The sequence below is a fragment of the Theropithecus gelada genome, chromosome 8 (genome assembly GCF_003255815.1).
Source record: "Theropithecus gelada isolate Dixy chromosome 8, Tgel_1.0, whole genome shotgun sequence".
In the NCBI taxonomy this organism is placed as follows: Eukaryota; Metazoa; Chordata; class Mammalia; order Primates; family Cercopithecidae; genus Theropithecus; species Theropithecus gelada.
The window spans coordinates 21,433,911-21,445,996 of record NC_037676.1 but is presented as its reverse complement, the minus strand read 5'-3'; the positions used below and the strand labels follow the sequence as shown (position 1 = coordinate 21,445,996).

The 12,086-nt window shown below is 42.8% G+C and overlaps 1 protein-coding gene across 2 annotated transcripts in view; it reads left to right on the top strand.

The window, feature by feature from the left end:
• The window catches only part of PEBP4 (phosphatidylethanolamine binding protein 4), a 225,777-nt gene that overhangs the window by 116,143 nt on the left and 97,548 nt on the right, over nucleotides 1–12,086 (top strand). For both annotated transcript variants that reach the window (XM_025394107.1, XM_025394106.1), the window contains exon 4: nucleotides 6,317–6,415. In XM_025394107.1, the coding sequence (XP_025249892.1) occupies nucleotides 6,317–6,415 (99 nt within the window). The remainder of the gene's footprint in view (nucleotides 1–6,316; nucleotides 6,416–12,086) is intronic.

The window sequence follows — 12,086 nt, the reverse complement described above, 5'->3', positions numbered from 1 at the left end:
GCCTGATGATCTGTCACTGTCTCCCATCACCCACAGATGGGGACCATCTAGTTGCAGGAAAACAAGCTCAGGGCTCCCACTGATTCGACATTACAGTGAGTTTATGATTATTTCGTTATCGATTATAATGTATTTATAATAAAAATAAAGTGTACAATAAATGTAATATGCTTGAATCATCCTGAAACTACCCCCCCCCACCCTCATCTGTGGAAAAATTGTCCCACGAAACCAGTTCCTGGTGCCAAAAAGGTTGGGGAGTGCTGTCCTAAAGAATCAGGCAGCAGTGTAGGGTTAGGGACAGGAGGGGCCACAGGGAACATCAGAGCAGCGAGGGAGAGCAGTCTGCCACTGAGAAGACTTCCCCTGGCTATTGTTCAAATAGGAGAAGAATGAGGGTTCTGGGACTTCTCACCGTGACTTTTTTTTCCTTGAGTGCAAATCTTTTTGTCTAAGTATAAAAGCAATGCATTTTATTGCAGAAACTTCGGGAAATGCAAAAAATCACAAAGAAGAAAATAAAGTTCATCATTATCCCATCATTTAGAGATCATCAGTCGGCATTTAACTTTCTATTTTTCTAGTTTTCTTTCCATAGAGTCATATACATGTGTACGATATGTGGTTTTGGTCTTCTCTCCTTTTTTAAAAAACAGACAATGACATAGAATTCACAGGATTTGGCGATCTACCCATTGTTTCTACATACCTTAAAAACTCTGGAGATGAACACTAAAACTTTTGTTAATTTTATGGTCAAAGATTGGATCTTATTTTATTCTTTGCTTACCTTTCATGACTAGTAAACTTGTTCATATGGCTTTTGATCATTTGTGTTTTTTATTTTATGTGTTACCTACTCATGCTGTTCATCCATTTTTCTATTGAGTTATTAGTCTTTTTCTTATGGATTTAAAGAGTACTTTGTATATTAAAGATATTCACATTTTTTCATACATATTGCAAATATTTGCCCTCAGTTTATTGTCTTTGAATTTTATTTTGGACTTTTTTTGCCATATAAAAGAGTCAAAATTATATCTAGTTAGATATATCAATCTTCCCTTCATGACATTTACTGTTAACAGTTTGGTGTGTATTTTTTCAGACATTTTCTATGCATATGCAAATATATCTATAAAGATATATATATGTAGTTAGATATATAAAGTTTTCCTGCACATTTGAGACATCATGCACATTATTCTGTAACTTATTTCACATACTAGTATATTTTAGATAATTTCTTATATGAGTATATAAGGATCTAACTCTAACAGAGTGTTCTATTGCATAAATTTAATATTATGTTATTAAACCAGTTTTAAAGCTTGTTTTTCATTTTCATATTTAAATAAGGAAGTTTTCTGGTGTCTGAAAGAAATAGGGACCTAAGTTTATTTATTCCACATAGTGAGCCAGTTTTCCCAATAACATTTATAAAATAATCTATTTTTCCCCACTGATCTGAAATAACTATGTCATATATTAAATAACATTTTAAATAACTATCATATAGTAAATATACATATATTGAAAACTTGACTTTCTCTCTGGATTTTCTATTTTGATTCCTTTATTAATCAACACCATATTGTTCTAATTATTGTAACTTAATAAGATACATTAATATCTCCAAAATTAATACCATCCCTATTTTATCTTTTTCAATATTGCCTTGGATAATTATTTTTCTTTTATTTACTTGTTTTTTACATTTATTATGACCTTTAGAATTATTCTGTGATATTCACAGAATATTTAGGATTTTGACTGGAATTGTGCTAGATTAAAAAATTAATTGAAGGTTTATTGACATTTTTACAAAATGATTATTTCAATTTAAAAGCATTGTATTTCTTTATCTATTCAAGTTTCCTTCTTATGTGCATCAATAATGTTTTTGTTTTCTTTGTATAATCTTGCATTTGGCATCAAGTTCATTCTTACTTATTTTACATGTTTTGTTACCATTGTTAATGGGATCTTAAATGTATACTTTTAGGACTATTATTAATATGTAAAAAGTACCAGTTTTGTGTACGATTTGTAATGGTTTACAGAATATTACTTTTGTTTCCAGTTGATTTTTTTTTAATTCCTCATGTAGACAATCATGTCATTTGCAAAACAAAACAAAACAAAACAAAAACAAGAAGAAGAAAGGAAAAGAGAGAGGGTATATGACTTTATTTCTTTATTTCTTCATTTCTTCTTTTACCATATTTACACTTTATTTCTTTTTATTTTCTTATTACTTTCTTGGATATATCAGATACTATGTACAGTTTTCTCTTTATAGGATTCTATTGGGATTTTACACAAACACACTTTTGTATATATTCCTTTTTTTCAGTTACTATTTTCTTTTCTTTTGAGTCCTTGGAGATTTTCTTGGGTTTATCTTCTCATTCTCTGATTTAGGTTCCTGTAGCCTCTAGTATGTGGTTTACGGCTTCTTCTGGGTCTTAAAATCCAATAGTCAATATTTTTACCTCTAAACTTAAACTCATCTTAAGGTGTCCACGATCCCCTCATTGTCACAACCAACAATCACTTTGTGGCCCTCATCTGCCTTGATGACTGTGATACTGACACAACCTTTATCCCTTCCTTCATTTCTCTCTTGGCATCCATGACACTAACTCCCCTGGCTCTCTGCCGAACTCTCTTCTCCTCAGCTTCTTTCTCCCTTCTTTGTCCCCCTTTGAGTACTGAAGTTCCACCGCAGTCTTTCTTTCTTTTTCACTCTACAGATTCTCCCTGGACAATCCATGAATCTATAGATTCGTCCCTCTCCATGTCCACAGCCCATCTGCCAAGTCTTGAGAGAGCTCCAACCTCATTTAAAGGGCATCTCTCCCTGTAGGTTTCAACACCAAACTCACTGCCTCACTGTCCCCTGACTTTGCTACCCCTAATATCCATGGCTCTATTATCACCAAGCTGCCCAAGACAGAATCTCAGAGTCATCCTGGCTTTTTCCTCTCCCACATCTGCCCCACCCGGTCACCTCATGCTGTGAGTTCTGCAGTACACATGTCTCTCCTTTCTATTACTACTATTTGAATGGAAATCCCTGTGGTCTTTCTCCAGAGTATTGCAGTTTTCAGGGTTTGTTTGGATTTTTTGCTCTGCTTTTCATCCTTTATTCTATCCTCATCATGTCTCATCATGTGCCTTCCTAAAGCCCATGTGTTATTTTTTGTTTGTTAAGACGGCATCTCACTCTGTCATCCAAGCTGGAGTACAGTGGTGCAGTCATAGCTCACTGCAGCCTCCTGGGCTCAAGCAATCCTTCCACTTCAACCTCCCTAGTAGCTGGAACCATGGGCGTGGGCTACCATGCCTGGCTAGCTTTTGTATTTTTTGTAGAGACAAGGTTTTGCCAGTTGCCCAGGTGGGTCTTGAACTCCTGGGTTCAAGCGATCAGTCCATCTCAGCCTCCCAAAATGTTGGAATTACAGATGTGAGCCACCATGCCCAGCCCCAAAGCACACGTTTGATGATATGAGTTGCCTGTTCAAACAATTTCAGTGGGTCCTGTTGCATAATAAATTCTAAGCAACTTATGATGTGCAGAGCTTTCTGTTCCCTGGTCCCAATACCCATTTCAACTTTGTCACCTACTATTTCTTTCCAGATGCCTTATGGCCCAGCCATTCCCCAAACACCCACCACTGCCTTTGCACACACCCTTACCTGTTCCTAGTGAGTGCTTTTCCTGATACTTTACCTGCTCAGCCTTTGAGATTAAGCTCAAAAGACAACTCTGCAGCCTTCCTGGACTACTGGGGTAGAGAGATTTAATCTCCCTTTTCCCTGTCCCGTCCATGCTTGATAAATGCTCCTCTGCTTAAGCATTTAGAACACCAGAAAGCATTTAGAACAACAGGGTGTGCCTGCCTCTCCCTGTTAAGGGGAGGGCCAGGACTCTTATCCATTTACTTCATTCATCTTACTCACTTCTTTCTCTCTCAATTCCCTGTCTTCCATTATACTCACACCTAAGTCCCTATCCAAGTTAAACCCAGCTACCACATATTCAGCACGTGTACTTGAACAGTTAAAAAGCACACAACTATGAAATGTAATACTATCTAGTAACCTACTACATATCTATGGTATATTCATTTTCTCACTGTCTTAAATGATGATCTCACACCTTTTTCTGTGTCCCCAAACTTCCTACAATCCCTCTTCCCCTGATGAACTTGCCTCTAACTCATTGAAAAATAGAAGCAATCGGAAGACAATTTCCTCATTCCTCACTATCTCACCTTCCATCGGAACCCACATCCTCTGCTTCTACCCAAGACCTAGCCCTTCACTTTCACTCTGGATCCTGTCCCCTCCCCACTTCTCAAAGTCCGCTCTTGTGACAATCCCCTTCCTCCTCTCTGTCATCCCTATTTCCCTTTCTATACTGGACCATTTGCATTGGTCTACAAACATTATCCCTCTCTCTAAAAAATATCTTGACTCTTCTTTCCTCTTTAGTTACAGCCACTCCATGTCTCAGCTGTCCTTCCTACCAAAACTTCCTTTTTTATGATCATCTTTAATAGCTACCTCCAATTCCTCATCTCCCATCTCAGTTCAGCCTGTTCCAACCAAGCATCGGTCCTTTCTACTCCACTGAAACCGGTCTTATCATGATAACAGTGATATCCAAGTTGTCAGATCGGATTGTCACATCTGTGTCCTCATCTGGCCCTACCTTTCAGCAGCATTTGATACAGCTGATCACTTTCTCTTCCTTGAGACGCTTTCTATCCTGGCTTTTGTAACACCTGCTCTCCAGGTATTCCCCCCACCTTTTTGGCTCCAAAGTCCCCTTTCCCTGATTCTCCCCTCTTCTCAATGTTAGCATGTTTTACAATTCAGCCATGAGACCTCTTTTCTTCTGTGTGTCTGCTCTACTGATTTAAAGACCATCTCTATATCAATGACAACCAAATTTGTTCACCCAATCCTGATCTCTCCTCTGAACTACAGACTCTGACATGCATACCTGATTGTCTTCTGAGAGGCATTTCAAACTCAAGATGTCTAAACCAGAACTCTGAATGTCCACCTTCAAACAGCTTCCTCTCCAAGTCTTATCTGTGCCATTAAGTGGCCCAGTTGTTCAAGCCAGAAACACAGGATTCATCCTCAATTTCTCTTTCTCCATCCCCCTCCTTACTGCCCTGCCATTGAATCCATCAGCAAACCCTGCCGATTTTACCTAAAAATACTCCTCCAACTCATCTATTCGTTTCTATCTCCATTGCTGCCATCCTAATCCAAGATGCCATCATCCTTCACATGCTACTGCGAGTCTCTTAACTGGCCTCCTGACCTCCTCTCTGGCCTTTGGAGATCATTCATTTTCTACTCAGCAGCCAAAAGAATCCTCTAAAAACAAATCAGAGCATATCACTGTCCTACCTAAAACCCTGAAGCAGTTCTGTGTTGCACCTTGAACAAAATCCCACTCCCTACCCAGGCCTAGAGAGCCCCCTGTGGCCTGGCCTCTGCTCCCTCCCCGACCTGCCATGTCCACCCTCCCCCGGCTTGTCCCTGGCCACAATGGTACTCTTCCTTGCTCCTCAAAGCCTACTTATTTTTCCCACCTGAAGACCTTCATAGCAGCTATTTTTTTCCTTCCAGAACACTTCCCACCTCTCATCCCACCCTGTTTTATTTTCATCATAGCAGTACTCACATGTTCCCTTGCTTATTTATTTATTTTTATTATCTATGCCTTTTACCTAGAATAAAAGTTTCCTGAAAGTATGAACCTTACTGTCTTGTGCTCTGTTGCCTCCTGGCATCTGGAGCAGCTCCTGGTACGTAGTAGGTGTTCAGCAAAGGCTTGTTGAAGGGATGAATGAATCCTGGTATTCTTCATGATGGGTGCTGTTCTTGGCACACAATAAGTCCTCATGTATTTGTTGAATTGATAAGCAAGTCACTCCAACTACGCTGGATGCTTCTTGAGGATCAGAGACCTGTTTTAGGTTTCCTTAATTCCTCCACAGCACCCAGCACAGCGCTCGGAACTCCCAGGTGATTGGTACGTATATCTTGTTGGATTTATTCTTCCTCACAAAGGGGAAGCCAAGAGTCCTGCTGTCTGCTTCACAGATGCCATTTCTCTGAGAATAAACGTGATGTGAGAGGGATGTCACGAGAACAAGGACAAATTGGATAGGATGCCACGGGGCTACTCAGCCATTCTCAGTTGGAATGGCGGGAAAAGGAGGTCTGCCCGTGGTATTTTCCTATTTCAGCCATGATGCTACATTACCTTTTGGTACATGTGTTACAGGGCGCAACCTATATCCTGTTGATGGTGGATCCAGATGCCCCAAGCAGAGCGGAACCCACACAGAAATTCTGGAGACATTGGCTGGTAACAGATATCGAGGTAAGCAGGCCAGGAGGCACTCTCTGACTCATTTGGGGTTGTAGCTGGAAGATTATTATTCAGTGCCATTCCCACCTCTCATCCCAGAGGGTTGGAGCGAGGACTTCCATGTCCCCTCTCCCCCAGCACTCAGCTGTCAGAGCCCTCCCAAGTTTTCCAACAATTTCCAAAAGTGTCCCAAGGCCAGTGGTATGCTGGTAACCCAGCCTTCTGGAAGGGTGGGGGGAGCCCTGATTTCTAGTGTTTGCTGATTTTTATGGTATAAATAAATACTCCCACCACAGGAGTTGTGATTTAATTTCAAGCTCCTGATGATTTAACAACTGACTCACACTGTTTCTGAAACGTTAACAATTGGCTTCAGCACACCACTAGATTTGGGGGCACTGAGGGGATTCTGAGACGTGCAGGTGGCAGAACCAGCCAAGGAAGTCCTGGAGCTCCTCCCCGTGATGGGGCATGGGGCATGAGAGAGGCACAGCAACTTCCTTTTCTTTGTGTACAGAAACAAGTGGCCGCCTCTCATCTTCGTGTCTTTGTCATCATGATAATTGTGAAGGAGCCTGGCTCACCCTCTTCAGGGAGGGTCCTCAAATCTGGTGGCTTGTTTGTGCCATTATGTGGGAGGGAAAGGCTGTGTTGCCAAACAAGTTTCGGATACTCTGGGTTGAACTGAACTCATTCTGTTTCTAACTGAAGGGCTTTTGGAGATTTTACTAGTCTAATATGCACTATATCATATACACTGATTTCCCAATTGCATTTGGTTATTGAAACTTTCTGTTCATGAGTGCCTGGCAGTACTCTTTGGGGAAGTCCACACTAGCCTCAAACAGTCATGAATCTGTGCCTAGAACACCTGCAGATGGGCTTTGCAAAGAGTGTACAAAGGCATCAACCCTGTAAGATAGTGGGAACTGAGAACTAGAAAAACAAAGTTTGGCTGTGGTTTGGACCTTGGCTGGCTACCAACTCAGTGACCTCTGTCGGCTCCTCTGGACATTTCATCTTGCTCTGTAATACGGGAAACGTGCTGCTGACTTGCTGTGATTGTGATGAGCCAATGACTTACGATAGCACTTTGGAAAACAGACAATTCTGCAACTATGAGGGGTTTGTGTTTTTCCTTCCAGAACTGTGGGTAGAGGAAGGGGTTGAAATCTGAACTAGCTTCTGACCATCCTGAGCAAGGCAGGGTTCTCACAGCCACTGGGTGGGAGTAGGGGGGTGACAGGGGAGTTACCCTTGTAACCAGCTGGTGGCCCAGTGACCAGGGCCCCTCCCAGGGAGCTCGGGTGGACAGCCATCCTTAGAGGTAGCCCTGCCTATGGCCCTGGAAGGGGCTTCCTCAAGGGAGACCCGAGCAGCAGCTTCGTGGGCAGTGCTGGAGCCACCTCTCTTACTCCACACACTTCCCTGGCCAAACACCATAAGCACACAAAGGGACAGAGCTGGGAGGTTTGAGCCATCAGGAAGTGGGAGGAGAGCGGTGAGCATGAGAGAAAGATCTGGCATCTCCCCTTCACCCCCCAAAGCTAGAGCATTGTCATTTTCTGAACTTAGGCCTCCCCGCAGTCTCAGGGGTGAAACACTCAAGAGAGAAGTATTGCTCTGAAGGTCACATTCACAGCCACCCCAGGCACACAGGGCTTCCTGTTAGGGAGCTCTGCTCGGCAGTCCTGAGGCCAAAGTGCGAAAGCAGCTAGGGATGGGATGACTTCAGAATTGAGAGGACTTGAGACCATGAGGCTGCCTCTCTTCCAAGCCTGAAGACCCCCCACTCCTCCACTCCCCTCACCCCCATACTCAGAAGGGACATCTCACAGGAGCTCTGTGCACCAAACATGAGTTTAGCCTCGGCAGCCCAGCTTAGAAGTAGAACAGGTGGCAGGTGACAGGTGGCAGCTGTCCGGCAAGGCTGCTAAGCCACAGAGCTTACCAGTGCCACCTGCCCGGGTGCGGCCCTCGGCCTTCCTGCTCAGGCCGGAGGAGGCTTGGGTTTCCGTCGCATTTGCACCGCTTCCCTCGTGAGTGTTCCGCAGAAAGCGGCAGCAATATCCACTTGGCCCCGCCCACCTTCCCCAAAATTCCGCCAACCACAGAGACGGTGTCAACCAAATTCATTTAGGTCTCAGGTTCTAGACCTCGACCAGAGGAAGCGAAGGCTGTGATCAAACCCGGAGCACTTCCTTTGCGTTGGTGTTCGCCGCTGCTAAGTGGGTCTCAAACAGTTGAGTGCGTTCAAATTGGCAGACAAGCTTATTAAAATGCAGCTGCCCAGGCACTACCCCACCTGCAGAACCGCCCCCTCTGTCGGTCTGGGGAGAACATGGCATTCCGGCTCAACAAGCATCCAGAGGGACTGAGCAGATTGAAGGAAGACTGTAGAGCGGGGATGCCTTGGTCCTTCCTAACATCACTCATTTGTGGAGCAATTTCAAGTGAAAAGCACTTTTAAAACTCTTGAAGCTCAACACCACTTTGTGAAATAGACATCATCCTCGTTTTATAGATGGGGAAAGTAGAGCCCAGAGAGGTTGAATGATGCTGCCTCTTAGCTAGTGGGTTAGAAAGGTGAGTCTTCAATCCACACCCCTTAACCCCAAGTCACACGCCTTCCCTGCCGTACCATGTGGCCTGAGTTCAAACCACATCTCTCCCATCAACTCCACTAGGACAAGGAGCCACTATCCCCTCTCTATAACGTGGAAGGCATCATCTCTGTGGTTCCCTCCACCACCCGCCGGCTCACTCCCAGAGTTCTTTTTCTGACTACCCTTTATGGGTAGATGCTTCCAGGGAACTGTCCCCAGGGAATACTATCTTGTTAAATAGAACACGCTAGGTAAGTGTTTTGGACCCTGTAATGCTACACCCTAAACACCATCATTACCCAAACAGCCTCAGTAGGAAAGCCTGCCATAAAGTCTATGCAGACAGAGAGTGACCATGGCCCTGTCGTTCACAATGACCACAGAAGCAAACCTGGTGGAACTTCAGCTGACCCTGATATTAGGGGGCCAGGTCAAACTGGATGGTAGATCAGGCCATGGCCATAGGAGCCCTTCAGTAGGGACAATTTTTTGATAGCCTATCTGGGTTGAAACAGGACAGCAACTAGTTTTTAGGAATACAAGAAAGATCTGTGGCACCCCCCAACCTCCATTCCAAAGAGGGGCTGGCAGGGTTTAGTACGGAGTAGGATAAAGCTCTGGAACTTTGGATAACTTAAATAAAAACTAGAAGTTAGATGCCTGGCAATAGGGACAAGGCATCCATTCATAGTACCCTTTTGTTCATTTAATTCAAGAAATAGATATAGAACACTATTCAGTATAGGACAGTGGTTAACAGCGAGGACTCCGGAGCCAGACTGCTGTGGTTTGAATTCCTAATCTACCATTATTAGCTGTGTGATCTTGGGCTAGTTGCTCAACCTCTCTGTGTCTCAATATACTCAGTCATAAGCTGGAGATAGTAGTATACCTACCTCACACTGTTGCTATGAAGCTTAAGCGCATTATTTTAAGGAAAGTGCTCAGAGCAATACCCAGAACACAGTAAGCTCTACATTGTTACTTGCTGTTATATTCTTATTATTGCTCTAAATCAGGTAGCTAGGCTAGCACTGGCATCACAAACGCAAAGAAAATTGAGGAAGGCTCTGCCCTCACAGGGCTTCTATTCTAGAGACCAAGGAAGGAATCCACAACTCAGTGGTGGTATTACGAGGCCCCCAGAGGCTGGCTTAGGGTGGAACTTCCTATACCTGTGGGTTTCCATCAACTCCGGAACAGGACTAGGCTCCAGTCTCCAAACCTGGCTAGGCTAGGACAGGCAGACACGGATACATAAGGCATTCTGTCCCACTTGGCTCCCTCTTTGAAAGGTTCTCATTGAGCAAGAGAGATTTCTAACTGAGCATTGACAGATAACATCTTTCTCCTCAACTGCAGTGTCCTTAGCGTTTCCTTAAAGATGATTTTCAGTTCTGATTCCATCTAACTAATAATCTTCATGCTGAAAGCTCGTTAAGATATCAATTAATTTGCATCATTCATTTTCAAAGAAACACTTATTGGTTCATCTTTTATTTGTCTCTGAAATTAGTGTTCAGGGCTTTTCATGCAGATATTTTCATTAGACTTTTTATTGTTAATGGGAATATTGAACACAGGAAGATGGTATATTAATACTTTCCACAAAGAATATCATGACTGGTGACAAAGAACACTAAGAACAATTAAGGAGACAAGAGTACCTTTTTACTTCCAAAAAAGAAAATCTTCCTAGAAACCGTCAATGATTCTAAAATTTGCCCTGAATATCTTTTTTGTTTTAAGAAAGAAAAGGAAACTGGCAAGTTCATGGTTCCCTTTCATTCAGTGCCCTCAACCTTTGGCAACTGTAAATGCAACCATTTCTGGGTTGAATTAAAAGGGTCTCTAAAGGGTCATTATTTTGTCTACTTTTCTGTAGGGTTAAATTTTTCCATAATTAGAGGTTTTTTTCCTAAGGGCTTCTAAGTGCATTAGGTGAATAAGATAATGGGAAATCCAATAAACAGGGCAAGAATTATAGCTCCCTGCTTTCTAGTTATGTGGGTAGCACGTGGCAGGACACTTGTGCCTGAGTGATGGGTTCCACTGCTGAGAGAGTTGTTTGACCTCTCTGAGACTGCAACTTCGCCTCTGTGAAACTGACAGAAATCCTCACTCTTCAGGGTGGAGACAAGGAAAAAGGAAATTACATATACAAAGAAGAGAAGCCTCCCTAGAGAGAGGCACTATAGGAAGCAGCACGTGTATCCTTGTTTCTAATCAATGGAGCGGCAGAGCCTGTAGAAATTTAAATATATCGATATAAAAATAATGATATAATCTCATTTTCTATATATCCAGAAGCCCGCTAATGATAATAAACAGAATAAACAATCTTTATCAGGCCTGCAAGTTCAGATGAAGAGGTCAAACCAAGGAAATGGGATTAATAATGACTTCTTTCTTTAGAGCTGTATTTGCAGTTTTGCCACTGATATTTGTGTAATTTCCATGCATGCTTTGACCTGTACTGTGAGGATCCATTTTAAGTAATAAGCAGCTAAAAGGCATGGCTTAGGCTCCCTAACACATAGGTTCAGATCTATGGGCCATAAAGAGTGCGTGCTGATGGAGACAGCACAAAGGTGGCCATAAACCAGGTGGTTGTTAACCAGACTTGTATGTGGCCACCCTGAAGGGAAAGGGAAAGAGCTTGGACTTTAGGTCAGATGAACGAGAGGAGGTTCCAGGCTCTGCCACTTCCAGGTGGGAAGGACCTCTAAGTGCATTAGGTAAATGAAATAATGGGAAATCCAATAAACAGGGCAAGAATTACAGCTCCCTGCTTTCCAGTTATGTGGGTAGCACATGCCAGGACACTTGTGCCTGAGTGATCGGTTCCACTACTGCGCTAGTTGTTTGACCTGTCTGAGACTGCAACTTCGCCTCTGTGAAACTGACAGAAATCCTCACTCTTCAGAGTGGAGACAAGGAAAAAGGAAATTACATATGCAAAGAGGAGAAGCCTCTGAGGCTCAGTTTCTTCATTAAAATGGGCATGTTAATAATATCTATTTCCCAGCGTTCATTGAGATTAAGGCTTCTAACACAGAATAGTAGGACCTTGGTAA